At 35.4% G+C, this 17399-nt stretch overlaps 1 protein-coding gene across 2 annotated transcripts in view; it reads right to left on the bottom strand.

Moving 5' to 3' along the window:
* Positions 1-17399, bottom strand: part of abcb11b (ATP binding cassette subfamily B member 11b) — a 48232-nt gene that overhangs the window by 30114 nt on the left and 719 nt on the right. For both annotated transcript variants that reach the window (XM_087273480.1, XM_087273479.1), the window contains 9 exons: positions 17295-17349; positions 13837-14081; positions 10831-10918; positions 10610-10743; positions 10355-10526; positions 6959-7083; positions 6669-6843; positions 5024-5137; positions 1859-1969 (listed from right to left, as the gene is read on the bottom strand). In XM_087273480.1, the coding sequence (XP_087129606.1) occupies positions 1859-1969; positions 5024-5137; positions 6669-6843; positions 6959-7083; positions 10355-10526; positions 10610-10743; positions 10831-10918; positions 13837-14081; positions 17295-17349 (1219 nt within the window). The remainder of the gene's footprint in view (positions 1-1858; positions 1970-5023; positions 5138-6668; positions 6844-6958; positions 7084-10354; positions 10527-10609; positions 10744-10830; positions 10919-13836; positions 14082-17294; positions 17350-17399) is intronic.

The following is a 17399-nucleotide window of genomic DNA, read 5'->3' as shown; positions in this document are numbered from 1 at the left end:
ACGAAAAGCAAGGAAATAGTGCTTAACAGTGACAATAACAGTGTAACAGTAACAGTGCTAGAGGGCTGGTCTACCTTAAATAAGTTGTAGGGAGTAGGTAATTGTTTAAGGAGGCAAAGTGAGGCATGGTTTCGGTGGCGAACCTTTGTTAACAAGTTAACTGCATAATATATGTATATTTCATACATAAAGTATATACTAACATACATTTCTGAAACATTCCTTTGTTTTAGGTGTGCAATTTTTAGACAAAAATGTAATTGAAAATTTAAGTTATTATGCAAAACACCTAAATAACAACAACAAACATAAAATAAATTTACTTAATCTGCTTCTCTAAATGTTTACATTATATTCTTATGAACTAATTTCTCAATGTCTCATATGCAATTGCCTTGATCAATTATTTGAATGTTCTTTAATATAAAAAAATAGTCATTGCAATTAATTTAAACTCACCTGACACTTTATTAAGTACGCCTGTTTAAATGCCCGTTAACGCAAATTTCTAATTAGCCAATCACAAGGCAGCAACTTAATGTATTTAGGCACGTAGACATGGCCGAAACAATCTGCTGCAGGGCAGGTCAAACCAAGCATCCGAATGGGGAAGAAAGGGGATATAAGTGACTTTCAATGTGGCATGGTTGTTTTGTCAGACTGGCTGGTCTGAGTATTTCAGAAACTGCTGATCTACTGGGATTTTCACAGACAACCATCGCTAGGGTTTTACAAAGAATGGTCCCAAAAAGAGAAAATATCCAGTGATCGGTGGTTCTGTGGACGCAAATGTCTTGTTGATGTCAGAGGTCCGAAGAGAATGACCAGACTGGTTTGAGCTGATAGAAAGGCAACAGTAACTCAAATGCCCACTCAGAAGAGCCTCCCATGCAGAAGAGCCTCTCTGAATGCACAACACATCAGAAGACCACACTGGGTGTTACTCCTGTCAGCTAAGAAAAGGCAACAGAGGCTACAATTTATACAAGCTTGCCAATATTGGACAATAAAAGATTGGAAATGATACCTGGTCTGAAGAGTCTGATTAGGGTTAGAATTTGGCATCAACAACATGTAAGCATGGATCCATCCTGCCTTGTATCAACGGTTCAGGCTCGTGGTGGTGGTGTAATGGTGTGGGGGATATTTTCTTGGCACACTTTGGGCCCATTAGTACCACTTGAGCATTGTGTCAACACAACAGCCAACCTGAGTATTGTTGCTGACCATGTCCATCCCTTTATGACCACAGTGTACCCATCTTCTGATGGCCACTTTCAGCAGGATAACGCACCATGTCGTAAAGCACAAATCATCTCAGACCAGTTTCTTGAACATGACAAGGAGTTCTCTGTACTCAAATGGTCTCCACAGTCACCAGACCTCAATCAATGCATAAGGTGCACCCTTGGGATGTAGTGGAACAGGAGATTTGCATCATAGATGTGCAGTTGTCAAATCTGCAACAACTGCGTGATGCTATCAAGTCAGTGTGGACCAAAGTCACTAAGGAATATTTCCACTATCTTGTTGAATCTATGCCATAAAGGATTATAGCAGTTCTGAAGGAAAAACGGGTTCCAACCAGTACTAGTAAGGTGTACCTAATTAAGTGGCCAATAAATGTCTTTTACTCTGCGTCGCTGAATTGATTTATACAGAACTGTTAATACCATGCTATATTTAAGGAAAGTAACTGTGATTAAATTATCTAAAGATGAAAAGTAATGCCTTGACTTTTGAAAAGTAATTTATAACAGTAGTTACTTTGTAAATAATTACACCAATCAACGGAGGTGAATAGAGTTCATGTAAAGCAGAAACACAGCAGAAAGCCTTGTGTAAATGTTAACTTTACCTTCACTTCAGGTCGAGATGGGTAATGAAAAGTTATATTATGAAACTCCAGATCTCCTTTCACTTTGTCTAACTTATATCCAGCCTCAGAGAGACAATCAATCTCTGGTTCCTGAAAATAAGACAACATTCCTGTCAATACATCACTTGCGAAGGTGTCTGACAGGCTTTAGTGTCAGATAGATGTCAGACATGCAGTAATACAGACGTTTTTATCTGATTTGCTCTTGCATTGAGCAGCCAAGGCATTGCCATTTTTTCACACTTACTAAATCCATAAAAGAGAACGTAACTTTCATTTGCTGTCTATGTAGCATCATCTTTTTGGTTATCAGAGGAGTGATATTTGTCTGACACATGTCTTTGCTTTTATAGTTCAGTTAAAAAGTATGTTACTGCTAAATGTTCAAAATACTTCTAGTGAAATTAAAGTTTGAAATAAATGTACATGATGTAGTTAATAACAATAATTAGGGCTTTACATTAACACCCACCAAATGTTAGACACACACTTTGGCTGGTTGAAAGTCATTTTTAAATTGTTATTTTCTTAAAAACAGGGTTTGACAATAAGGATGGCCCAATATGGGCTCAAATGCGATCTTAGAATTGAGAAGCAGCACAACTGACAAAATTCTCGCGCAAGCAAAAGAAAAGTGAATACCGGATGAGAGGATAATCACTTGTGCCAACAGCTTATGTGATGCACGCGCTCCCGTTTCCTTGCTTGAATGTTTGTCACCTGCTTTCTTTTGCTTACAGTTATTTTTTGTAAATATGATTTGATTTTTTTACAATAACATTGCTTTAATAGGATATTAACTTCTTGTTTATGTGTAGTTAGCAGGTGATCTGAAACCTTTAGCCAGGGCAGAATACTGTGCATATTTTAGATACATCACAATAATTATTTTTTAAATGTTTTTTTATGTTTTGTTAAACAAAAAGTAAAGTATACAGCTATATTTTGCTTGTTTTTACACATTTAAAAATTGTGGCTAAGAAACAGTTATTTATTTAGTGTGGTTAAAGATAAATTTAGTAAATCCTTAATTTTGAGCTTTGAAAAGTCCTGTGAAAAAATAATAATAATTGTAATACGACACTATGAAACTATGACCCTTTTGCTCATGCTCATTGAGCAAGCTTACACAAAAAGTGAAATAAATGAGGAGGCATGTGGACATAACACAAAATCTATATCAAGTAATTGTAGCATGTCAAAGTCATATTTATACATGTAATGCATGTAATACATGTAATACATGTAATAATGTAATATATTTTCCCAACAACAAAAATGTTGCTAGTGAAAATGGCAAGTGGCTAGTGATGTTGGAAAACTACTAGCCACAGTGGCTGGTGATCAAAAAAGTAAATGTCAAGCCCGATAATAATAATAATAATAATAATAATAATAATAATAATAATAATAATAATAATAATAATAATAATAATAATAAAATATTAAATATTAAAATATCTAGCAGTGTAAATTATTGTATGTTTCTTTAAAATTATAATATCTATTTTTAATGGGCTTTTATTAAAAAGAAATTGTCTAGCTTAGTGTTCTGTCATTTTTATATAATTTTCAATTGAACTTTTAAATATTGGTTTTAGCAATGTTAGTTCTACAACATATTGTATTTCAGTTTAATATCATTTTAAAAGCTCAGATTTTTATTTAGTAATTATATTTTACCTTCTCTTTTTATTAAAATGAAAATAATTTTGTTAACAAAAATCATATATGATTAAATAAAAAATAATAAAGTCAATAATAATGACTCTGTTTTAGATACACATCAGTTTGGTTTAGTGACAGTCAGTCGGTGGTGTAAAGTAACTGATTACAAATACTCAAATTACGGTAATTGATTTGTTTTTCTCAGGAATTGTAATTTACTAAGTCATTTTAAAAACATGTACTTTTACTTTCCCTTGAGTACATTTTTAGTGCTGCATCGGTACTTTTACTCCACTACTTTCCTTCAACCTGCCACTAATTTATTTATTTTGTCTACAGGGATTAGAAAAATCAGTCCTGTCTAATCGAATTGTACATAGGAGGTAAATCACCACATGACGAACTACCTCAAGACATGTGTGTTTTATAATTGCAAACTGTTTGGAAGCATTAAATGTGTCCAAGAAGATGTCCAAAATCTTTACACACATTGACCCAGAGACTGTTTAGATGCATGTCACTGATGAAAAGATGACAAATGTTTACTGTATGATAACTAAAACAGCCTTAAACACCAGCAGGCAAAGGACATCAGCATTATGTCAGATTGACGTTGTACCCCAAAAGACGTTGCAGTTTCTTTGGAAATGAAAATTGGGTTGAGAACGTTCAAGGTTACAGAAGTAACCCTTCGTTCCCCGAGGAACCGAATCCTCCCATACGTGGATTTTCTAGATCAAATCCACCTATAGCACTGGAGTTCCCCAACCGAAGGGGAACTCAACGGTACCTAAAGTATCTAACATCCAACCTAAAACCAACCAGATATCAAATTCTAATGATTTTAGAGCTTGACGTTGTGTTGATGTTACCACTATGACGTGGATTTTGGTTGGATTGGATTTTGGTTGCCATATACCTGACGAATAATTGTCAGTATTTGACGTCAATATGACGTTGGTTTAAGATGTTGGCTCGACATTGGATTTTGGTCACTTCATAACAACCTAAAATCAAGTAAATATCAACGTCACTTGACGTCATTATTGGACATCAAAATAACGTTGTCCTTAGACGCTGACTAGACGTTGAATTTTGGTCACCTGACGTCACAACCTAAATCTAACCGAATATTACTGTCTTATGACATTGTGTGCCTGTTGGGCAATAACTAAATGCACTACAGAATGTTACGTTTACACACAAATCCACAAATTAGATGTAAACACATCAGCTTTTCACAGCGTAAAACTCACAACTCACTACTCTTAAGTGCATTTAAAAGGGCTACTTTTTACTCATACTTTGAGTAATATTTACATCCGATACTTTTACTCTACTTACACTACGTTTTTAGGCAAGTAATGGTACTTTTACTTGAGATTATGATTTTTCAGTACCCTTTCCAACACTGCAGTCAGTACTAAATATTAATGTTTTCCATCATGTATCAGTGGCCCACGTGAATGTTCTTACGCGGTCTATTGTCTCAAAGATAATGGTGGCAGCTCCTCTTCCTGCAGCAAAGGCCTCCAGGCAAGGAGACGCCTGACCCAGATTTAGGGCAGCAATGAGCACTCCGAAAAAAACCTGAAAACAAAACCATATTTGTCTTTTAAAAGGGACCTATTATGCAAAAATCACTTGTATTAGGGGTTTAAACACAATAGCATGGCATCAATGTGTAAATATAGCCAGCCTCTTATGATAAAAAATTATTAATTCTAGTTTTTAATAATCACACTTTATAAAAACAGTCTGCAAAACACTTTGAATTGACATTCTCCCTTTCTACATGTCATCAGAGGAGAAAGCCCCGCCCATTAGTGACTGTCTCTCTCTCATAGAGCATAGACAGTCCTGAGTAAGAAGCAGTCATTCGCCAATTGACTTTTAATCTGCTGAAAATAACGTCAGCGACTAAGATGATTGTACATGTGGAGTTTTAGTAAACACAAATGCACACTATAGTCTCCATAGACGACCTTCTTCTGAGACACTTTTATTGATATTTTCAGTTTTTGACAGAGATAACATCAGTCCTGTTTTGAATCGGATGCTGTGCTAATTAGCTCCTCCCTTTGTAATGGGGATTTTTGATGACAGGGGTAGGTAGGATCCAATATGCAGCTTTATTTGAGTAATCAGGCAGTCAAGGTTCAATATCAAAGTAGACCGTAACACGTAGATAATCTTAAAAGTAAACGATGAAACAGGCAAAAGGGGTTGAGACAGGTGTCCAACAATCAATAAACAGTTTAAGCAAACAAAGGGTCAAAATATGGCACTAAAGTAAAACAAGACTCAGCACTGTATGTGTGTGTGAATGGTGTATATACACTGCTCAGCATATATAAGTACACCCATCACAAATCTACACGCAATTTTATGTTATCGAAAAATATTAAATACAAATTTAAAAAAGCGAAAAAATCAGGAGAAAAAAGCAAAAAAAAATTGTTGAAATTTACTAAGTTGTAGTTTATTTTTGCAATATTTTACTTGAATTTAATTGTATTATCTGTCAACTGCTAAATAAATTGATGACTAAAATATTATTTTAATTAATATATCTGTTTAATAAATCAGTTTTTTTATGCAACAAAATACATTACCTATATTAACTGAAAAATGGATCAAAATTTTCATTTTCAAAATGGGGTACACGTAATTATGCTGAGCACCGAGTGTGTAATCAGGGTGGACTTAAAACGGGTGTGTGACTGTGGGGCATAATAGGATTTGTAGTTCAGGTAAAAGACAGGGAATGTTCTACAGTGACCTGCGAGGGCTACATCTCAGGTGATTGCAACAACCCTTTTTGAAAAGAGGAATGGGAGCAAAATCCCAAATAAATTTAAAGCGACAGTGACCAAAACGGCACAATCTGAATCAAAGCCTAAAAGGGGCAGTATCAAAGAGTTATAAAACATTATGTGTGGGGTATTTTGAGCTGAAACTTCACATACATACTCTTGGGACATCAAAGGCTTATTTTACAGCTTGTAAAAAGGAACATAATAGGATCGCTTTAAATCTGAATTATACTGAATGACTAAAATGAACCATAACATGCAGATTTTTTGCATGTTCTTGCATGAGAGACATCATGTGCAAGTACCTGCAGTAATGTCCCTGGACTGTACTCTTGTGTGTCCACTACTAAACTGGATCCATACCAGAAAGCCAGTGCGTAACAAAGAAAGATGATGAACCACATGTATCCTGTGAAAAAGCCCATGATCAGACCTTTCCGGATGCCCCATTGTTGGGCAGAGATCAGATTACGATCATACCTGCAGAAAATATACATTTAAAGAGTTCAAGAAGGTAAAATAATGTAATTTCAAAGGAAATGGCAAATGTTTTTGATGACAATCAGTCATCTTTTTTAAATGTCCTGTAAGTTACCTATCCACTTCTTTTTTCTCTCCACCAAAGGCTGCCACAGTGCGCACACTGGACAAAACCTCATCTGCCACTGCACCCGCTTTAGCGTACGCCTGCAGCTCCATTCCTGTCAGTTTTGCCACAAACTAGACAAACAAGTGCAATCAAAACAAAAGTATTTCACTTTGATTAATTTTATACAACAGGTCATTCCAGTCCTCTGATGTTATTGACTATTTATTGTTTGTTATTGTTTGTTTCCGAGATAATTATGAGAGCCTGTTTTCACCAAAAATTTAAAAGGTTGGGGATTTTTGTTTGCAAGAAGGTCACTGGCATTTTTGTTTACATGTTCTCCTCGTGTTCGTGTGGGCTTCCTCCGGGTGCTCCGATTTCCCCCATAAGTCCAAAGACTTGCTATAGGTGAATTGAATGAGCTAAATTGGCCATAGTGTGAATGTAAGAGTGCATGGGTGTTTCCTGGTGTTGGGCTGCAGCTGGAAGGGCATCTGCAAAACATATGCTAGATAAGGTGGTGGTTCATTCCGCTGTTGTGATCCCTGATTAATAAAGGGACTCGGCCAAAAAAAAATGAATGAAGAAATATATATATATATATATATACATACATATACATATACATATACATACACACACTATATATATCACAATTTTGCGGCTGGAAGGGCAGCCTCCTCATAAAACATATGCCAGAGGCGATTCATTCCTCTGGGGTGACACCATATAGACGTAAGATGCTGAATTCAGATTTTATAATCTCACAATTTTTTTTTTCTGAAATCAACCAATAAACTCACAAAAAATGTGAATTTTTGAATCTCTTAATCAAAGGTCTCCATATTGACTAAAATAACTAAATAAATAACTAAAACAGCTTATTTATGACTTGCAGAGATTCATTCTGTTTAGATTTGATTGATTTATTCATTGATCCATTCATTTTCCTCAGGCTTAGTCTCTATTTCAGAGTTCACCACAGCGGAATGAACTGCCACCTATTCCAGGAAATGTTTCACGCAACGGATACCTTTTCAGTCACAACCCTGTACTGGAAAACATCCACACACATTCACACACATACACTATGGTCAATTTAGTTCATTGAATTCACCTATACGCATGTCTTTATATTGGGGCAACCAGAGCACCTGGAGGAAACCCACGCGAACACGGTGAAGAACAAGCAAACTCCACACAGAAATGCCAACTGGCCCAGCCGGGACTCAAGCCAGCAACCTTCTTGCTGTGAGCTGACAGTGCTAACCACTAAACCACTGTGCCGCCATTGATTTATTTTATTTTATTTTTTAATTATTGGTTGAAAATTTTACAAGGTGAAGGCCTGTTCACTTACCAAGAGTGGTATCTTTATTGATAATGGTGACTATAAAGTTTTCACAATCATTCTAAATCTGTGGCAATAGGAACAAAATCACTGGAATTAGTTTCAGAATGATCTATTCTAACAGCTTAAAAAATTTTGAAATATTTATTCATTAATTTTCTTTTTGCCTTAGTCCCTTTAATCCAGGGTCGCCATATCAGAATGAACTGACAACTTATCTAACACGTTTTTACGCAGCGGATGGCTTTCTAGCCGCAGCCCATCTTTGGGAAATCGGAGCACCCGGAGGAAACCCACTCGAACGCAGGGAGAAGATTCAAACTCCACACAGAAACGCCAACTGACCCAGCTGAGGCTTGAACCAGCGACCTTCACTGTACTTTTTACTCAAATGTACTATAAATGAGGAACTGTTTAAGCGCAATGTATGAAAAACTTAAATCTGGTTTATTTAAAAACCAAAAATTATTTTATTTAAAGGGGTTATTTACACTCCTAAGGGCTGTATTTCAACAGTCTAGGCACAATGTCTAAAGCGCATTGCGCAAAAGCATTAAGGGCATGTCCAAATCCACCTTTGCTATTTTAAGCATGGAAAAATACACTCTTCACCACAGCGCATGGTCTAAGAGTGTTGTGCTTATTCTCTTAATGAATTATGAGTGTGTTTTGAACATAATGTGCATTAAACCAATCAGAGTCTCATCTCACATTCCCTTCCCTACACTTCACTAGTGAGAAAAAGTCAAACAGATAATCTGCAGCAAGAATAAAGAATGAACCTCCTATATTCAGCCTTTTTACTTTCTCTTCACTTCACTTTTACTCTTTTCTTTACTCCTTTACTTTTGTGGATTAAGAAACCAGTGTTATATGCCATTACCAATATCAAAATGTTTTTGTAAGCATCCAGTTATTCTTTACACCAAATAAAAAACTGGCTACAATAATACTACTATAAAAAGGAATATCCGCTCTAACTGTAAAACTAAACAAATTGCTTTTGACACATTAAAGGGCCAAGCATGCAGACCACAACAAGGTGTAAAGTTATCGCGTGTCATATTTAACAAACATATTTTATGTAATTTTGCTCACATGGATAATTGAATATTATTCAGATGATGTCATTACGCTGCTGTGTCATCAGCCAATCGTTGCATTGCTGATCTTGATTTTGAGGATCGATAGATCTGTCCTTCACAACACACACAGAGATGTCAGATCAGTTCATCCAGACATTTTAATCTGATTTACGAACTTGTTTGAAGAACCAAATTAGCCAGAGATCAGTTATCAAGATTAAAAGATCCAGGATCTGCCAAATCATTTAAACAAGCTACGAAGAACAGACCCCAGGGGATGATCTAAGATGATTTGGCAGATCCTGGATCTGTTCATCTTAATAACTGATTTGGGAACAAGACAGACTATTTATTTGGCAAAAATCTTAGGGTAACTGAGATCGACTTTTTTCCCCAATTCCAGCTCTATCTAACTTAACTATGAGCCGAAATCCTTAAAGGGGCACTTCATCTAAACAAGCGAATGTGATTTGAACTTAACTTAATTCCATATTGAAGGCTGCGGTATATCTAGCAATTTTTGCTTTTTTGCACACTTGAATTATGTAACTTAATTTAAACAAACTCTTGAAAAATTTATGACAATTCAGCAATAAGAACTTTTAACTTTAAATTAAATAGGAAATAAACAAAGTAAAACGAAAAAGGAGGACTTTATACCTTCAAATGATATACCTAAAACTAAAAATTATATCATAATTTTCTCATCCTCCACTTGTAAACAAAAGCCACTGACTTCCATACTATTTTTTGTTTATACTATGAATGCTGTCGCTGTTTTGTTCACCAACATTCTTCAGCGTATCTTGTATTGTGCTCAACAGAAGACATTCATAAAAGTTTAGAGTGCCAGTAAATGGTGAAAAATGTTTCAAATTTTCGAGAGAACAACCCTTTAATAGAGTAAAATCATAATATATGATCTATATAGCTAATGTTTGAATTCTGACACGTTTCCTTTCTCACCAGAGCCATGAGTCCTGCTCCAATCCCGATCAGAGGAGACACGGAGATGATAACCAGAGTCAGTTTCCAGCCTCTCGCGAATCCCATGAGAAAACCACACACAAAAGTGGTGAAGCGCTGGATGAAGATTCCCACCTGATCAGCAATGGCATCATTTATCTTGTTGATGTCACTAAGATCAAATGGAAGCACACACATTATTAGGTCATTCAATTATTTCCAACGTCTCTGCTCTGGCAAGTACGAACATCTTACTCAGACATTCGAGTGTTGAGTTCTCCTACTGAAGTGCAGTCAAACCAACCAATCTCCATCCTCATGACCTTCCTGAAGTACATCTTCCTGATAATCTGAATCTGTCTTGCTGCTGCAGTGATCCACAGAGAGATCTGATGGAAACAACAAACATATTTTTGTAAATTTGGTACATTTCATTGACAAAAAAAACAATAACATGATTAGTTTAAAAAGCTCACTTGGAGGTATCCTAGAATGAAGACCCCTGCTCCGATGCCAACATAATAGTAGGCAAAATTGGTCATTTCATATTCAATATCCAAAAGCCTGAAGCAGAAGACCACACTGTCATTAAACTGCATTTATATTATATTACATCTTATTCTTTGGTAGACGCTGTAACAAGTAATTTCAGCCACATAAAAACAGCGGTAACACTTTACAATTAGGTTAAGGCATTTACTAACATGAACAAACAATAAACAATACAATTATACAGCATTTGTTCATGATTGTTAGGATTAGTTATTGAAAATATTTTTGTTTATTGTTAGTTTGTGTTAACTCGCATTATCTAATGTTGTCAAGCATGAATTTGGATTTTAATAATGCATTATTGAATGTTGAACTAAAAATAATAAATGCTGTATAAGTATTGTTCTTAGTTTATGTTAGTAGATACATTAACCAATATTAAATAATGAAACCTTTTTGTGTGACTAGAATAACAATATGTTAATAATAGTAATAATAACAACAACAACAACAACAACAACAACAATAATAATAATAATAATACTTTTAGTATTTACACAATTTCTGTTAGGCTAATTTAATTTACATTATTGTTCAGATAAATTCAAGCAAAGAATATAAGTAAATAAATGATTAAATAAAGATAGCAAAGGGGATTGTGAGTGTTAGAAGATAAAAGATTAAAGTAAATTGTTAAATATATAGAAAGTAGGCTGAATAGTGTAGACACTACCTGACCAAAGTCTTACCGCCTATACAAGTTTTATAAAAAACAAATAATAACTTGACTTCTTGTTGATTATTTGGGATCAGAAGTGGTTATATGAAAGGCAAAGGCCTCTAGATTACTCTTATTTTACCAGAATAAAATATGATCATGCCTTATTTTTTGATTATTTAATTAGGACAGTAATGCCTGACTTTGCTTAGACAAAAGTCTTGTCACTTAACAGAAAGTATGTACAGTATAGAATATCAAGTCATTATGGATTGGGAAAAGAATGAATATTGTGTCTGACTCCCATGAGTTTAGAGGACTGCAACCATATATCTATGCAATAAATAATTTAACTTAATAAAGTCATCTGGAATGGTAAAGAAAATGTTCTTGCAGGACTCCAAGAGTTCATCATGATTCTTTGGATTCATCTTCAATGTTCCTTTTCATCTTACCCCAGGCATGCTCAATAACGTTCATTTCTGGTGACTAGGCTGGCCAATCCTGGAGCACCTTGCTTTCAGGAACTTTGTGGAGGCTGAAGTATGAGAAGGAGCCGTATATCCTGCTGAAGAATTTGCCTACTCCTGTGGTTTGTAATGTAATAGGCAGCACAAATGTAGATCTCTCTACACTCTGCGGATCTTTCACATGCCCCCATACTGACTGTAGCCCCAAACTATGATTTTTCCTTCACCAAACTTGACAGATTTTTATGAGAATCATGTGGGTTCCTATACTGTAGGTCTTCTGCAGTATTTGTGATGATTGGGATACTGTTCAATAGATGATTTTTCTGAAAAATCTTCTTTTGCCACTTTTCCAAATAATCAACTACAGTAGAAGACAAGTTATTATTATTATTTTGCTCTTACAACTGGGATCGATGACAAGACTTTTGTCAGGTAATGTAAATAGAAGTTTGTAAGTTTTTAAAATACAAATGTAATAAACATATACTTTATTAATATACCGATTTACAGGAGAATTGAATTTTTGAATATAAGAATTTTAAGTTTAATAGAAAAAAACTCTCATTTCTAACGTTATTTTTAAACAATAAAATGGGCTATGAATACCTTTTTGAAAATGAACATAAATCATATTAAACTTTTGAAATTTTGGAAACTATGTTTTACATTTTTTATGGAATCAAATCTGTATTCAAACAAAAAATGAAGTCTTTAAATACTGTAAACACTTGTACACGGTATGTTTTGCAGACATTATTTTAAATTTTCCAGTTAACGGTAAAATTTGCAATGTAATGTAGTGTAAATTAATGTGTATTAATTATTGTGTATTATTAATTATTAATTAATGTGTATTATTATTAGTGTAATGTGTATATAGCGCATTTATTGTGTATTCACCTGGTGTGACGGCAAAGGACAACGGCGCCAGTGCGCTTACCACACACCAGCTATTGGTGGAGTGGAGAGATAGTGATAGAGCCAATACAGTGGATAAGGATCATTTAGCTCATTGGCCCTCAACTAAGCTGAAATTTAAATAAACCAGTATAACTGTTGTTTCAACTAAAAAAGCATATGTTGAAATAATAAAAGTTAATTTAACACTAACATCGTGTACAGCTCATTTGCCATTTTTTTGGAAGTATTTTCATTTCTGAAAGCAACTTTCACAAAGAGACTTTACTTAAATGTCTTGATTTTTAAAGACAGGAGCCTTGCTTTAATCAAAATACTTCATAAGTCTTGCGATTGTCTGTTATTAGTAGATTATATTTAGTTTTGTTTTACTTAAAAATTAAAGACTAAGATTAAAGATTAAACTGCAGGTCCAGTGCAAAAGAAGAGCCCTTTTGGGTTTCCCAAATAACTTTTTTCAAGCAAAACAACTCTTATTTTCTTAAAGTAACGAACAATCATTCATTAATTTATTTTTCTTCGACTTAGCCCCATATCAGGGGTTGCCACAACGGAATGAACTGCGAACACTACAGCCAATTTTGTTTACCCAATTCACCTAAAGCGCATGGGGAGAATAAGCAAACTGCACACAGAAAGGCCAACTGGCCCATTAGGGACTCAAGCCAGCGACCTTCTTGTTGTGAGGTCACCACTGAACCTTTTTCCATGATAAAAATATTTGGTGAAATAGAAATGCTTCTGTGGAATGTTTAAGATTCTACATTACACCACTGATATCCAATAAAAAAAAGCTCAAATTTTAAAGCAGGATCATATTTGTTGGTCATTCTTTTTAAAATTTTGTAAGAAAGACAGGACAGTTCTTGCTTTCTTCTTACCCGCATGATCTGGTCATGTTCTGTGCCAGGTTTTCTTCCTGAGTCAGGTTTCTCCACTGTATGGTATTATTTACACAGGCTTTCTGTGGGTCACTAAGCTCATTGAGCTCAATGTCGTAGTCTATGAAGGTGTCTGTCAGCATGCCAAACACCAGCAGCATCAGTGGCTGTGCTGAGCCATGAGCAATCGCACACAAACTCCCAAAAACCATCATCCAGATCTCCCGGCAGCTGGCGAAGCGAAACTGAAGTCAACAAACAAACATATCCAGCATAGTGTAAAACATTCAGCTTTGAGTCTACAGAAATGAGTCTGCAGCAATACTATGAACAAAACAATTATGCACGGATGAAGTTCTCAAAATCACTAAATCTTTCTTTTTAGAGGTTAAATCATCTATTACAGGGGTGTCAAACTCAATTCCTGGAGGGCCGAAGGCCTGCACAGTTTAGTTCCAACCCTGCTCCAACACACTTACCTGTAGGTTTCAAACAAGCCTGAAGGACTCAATTAGTTTGATCAGGTGTGTTTAATTAGGGTTGGAACTAAACAGTGCAGAGCTGCGGCCCTTTTGGAACTGAGTTTGACACCTGTGATCTACTATGTCACTTACAGTCATTTACAGATGGGTCTAAAAATGGTTCATTCAAGAGTTCACACTTAGCTGATGATTGATTATAAAGCTTGTTTGGCATGCTGTCCCAAGAGAGAATTTGAATTCATAAAATCCTCGAGTTCGGGACTCCCTCCCGTTTCCAAGGTAAGAGGGGAGTTTGAGCTTAGGTAGATCTCAAGAACTTCCCTGCTGTATTTTCTAATTGACAGATAGTGATTGCTCTTTAGAGATAACTTACTAGGAGCATGTCTATGGTGCTGATTTGGATTAATCAATTAACTTAAGTTGCATGTTTTTGGACGGAGGGAGGAAACTGGGGAACTCAGGGGAAACCTTTGCGAGTACAGGGAGAACGTGTAAACTTCGCACAGAAATGTTGGCTGGCTTGGTAAAGACTAGAACCAGTGATGTTCTTGCTGTGAGGCAACAGTGCTAACTATTGAGCCACCATACCACCCATCTAGGAAAGGAGGAGGAGTGGGGAAGGGGGGGGGTTCTTCAAAACGAAGATGGCTGTCATAGGGAACTTAAGGTATTTATAGTGGCTTAGGAATCGTCTGATTGGTGAATCATAAATTGAATAATGCAGGCCCGGCTGCAAGCAATCATGAGCACATGATCCTTTTAAAATTAGTTTATAAATAAACTTCACTTATTGGAACTGATTGTCCCATGAAAAATCTTTTACATCCATTAAATGGGTTAGTTCGCCCAACAATAAAAATGTGCTCACAATTTACTCGCTCTCACATTTTCCAAACTTTTTGAGTTTCTTTATTCTGTTAAACAAAAAGATATTTTTTAAATGTTGGAAACCAGTATCCGTTGACATCCATTGCAGAAAAAACAATACAATGGAAGTCAATGGTTATCGTTTTCCAACATCTTTTAATATGTTGTTTTGTGTGTGTGTGTGTGTGTGTGTGTGTTTGACAGAATTAAGAAACTCATAATGGTTTGGAACCACTTGTAAATGGTGAGTACACTTACATTTTTGGGTGAGGTATTCTGGTGGATGTTAAAGATGTTTCAAACTGGATTAGAATTAGTAAATGGTGACAGAACTGTCCCTATAACAAGATAGTTCATGCCAAAATAAAATGTAATTAAACTTTTATAAGTTCCTTTCTTCTGAGAATTTTGGGTGAACTATTCCTTTAAAACTTTCCATTCTGCAAAATGTTCCTTAGATTGTTAAAATATTATTTACACTAAGTGGCTAACTGGCACAGTTGAGCTTTAGGGCATAGGTTATCATTAAAAATGAAAAGGAACACAATTTTACCAAAAGCATTCGTCAAAAAATAATGTCTGTTAATTAAAGAACTGTTTACTAAAACGTTTCCTGAGGAACCAAAAATAGTTGTTATATGGCCCATTTTAAGAGTTGTTTGTTTGAAGAGATAGTTCACCCAAAAATCTAAATTCACTTATTATTTACTCAACCTCAGGTGGTTCCAAACCTTTTGCATTGTAGCAAAAACTATAGCTATTTTTTAAAATTGGATTTTTAGAAAGGGAAAAGCCATTTCAAAATAATTTACTCCGTCTTCACTTGTTCCAAATTGGTTTAAGTTTTTTTATTCTGTTGAACACAAGAAAAGATATTTTGAAGAAAGCTAGAAGCGAGAAACCATTGACATACATACAACCCAGGCTCATTCTGAAAATGTACCCCTAAATACATTTCTATAGAAAGAGCCTAGTACATCCCAGGAGGTAAATTTTTTACATTTTTTTTCATGAGTCCATCAGAGGCCGCTGTGTATGCGTTTTAAGATATCAAATTTGTCTCTCAAGTGCCATTTGCACCTGTTCTTCTGGCATATATCCACCAGAGGCTCCTGTCGACTGGCTGACTGACCAACTAGGCAATTATCCCACCAGCCCCCTTCCCTATCCCAACCGATAGTGTTTTCAAAGGCACTGATTGACCCGATCACCCACTTCCCTAGCTAAACCCAACCGACAGTGTCTTCAAAAATAATCTATAATAGAAAATTCCCCTGATTTTTACTATGTTTTTAGATTTTACCACATTCCCAGCCTGTTATTTACTTGTTTATTTATTTATTTATTTTTTGTTTGTTTTACCTGCCTTCTGGAACCATTTTTTGATGGACTCAAACCCTTCATTGCTATCAACTCCTCTCTGCATCTCAGTCTGCAGACGTACATGGCGAGCTAACTGGACAAACTGGTAACAACGGGAAAGCTGTCCATATGGAGGTAAACGATCAGCTGGTAAGCGTGAAAAGAAATTGATACATACCGCCCTTCAGCATTCGTTTTGAAGACAAAACGAAGCCATATGTAGCTCTGGCTGCATAATTTGCGATCTCCCGAAATGTATAGAGGTATAGAATGAGATATGTTACAACCATGCATAGCAGAAAAACAAATATGGAAGTCAATGGTTACTAGTTTCCAACATTTTGCAAAATATCTTCTTTTGTATTTAACAAAAGAAAGAGAGAGTTAAGTAAATGACAGAACTGACTTTTTTGGACAAGTTATAGGGATGAATGCACAATGTGCTTCAATACAATTATTCAGGGGCAGGTTTTGCAGAGAACGTGGCATGGGTAAATGAAAATTAATTATTTACCAAATAAATTAATACAACAATTTTTAAGCGCAAAATAATAATAAAGAAATTATGATAATCCTTAAAAACAAAGTATTTACAATTTAGGATGAACTATCCCTTTAAGAGTATGACTACAGTTTATGCATCGAGCCAGCCAGTAAATTCATATTACAAGTTTCTGACAGAACAAAACGCCACTACTTAACAATAGTATATTTCTCATTGTTACAGTACAAAACAGATTTTTTTACCAGCTGAAAGAAGCCGACGCGGATGGCCGACTCTTCTTTCTTGCTTTTTTTGGACCTGCAAATAAAATATTTTGTGAAAATGCTGGAAAATGAGCTTCCATCTTC

This window comes from Danio rerio, chromosome 11 (assembly GCF_052040795.2).
Source record: "Danio rerio strain M-AB ecotype USA chromosome 11, GRCz13ab, whole genome shotgun sequence".
Classification (NCBI taxonomy): Eukaryota; Metazoa; Chordata; class Actinopteri; order Cypriniformes; family Danionidae; genus Danio; species Danio rerio.
The sequence above is the reverse complement of the archived record's forward strand: the minus strand, read 5'-3'. Positions and strand labels throughout refer to the sequence as shown.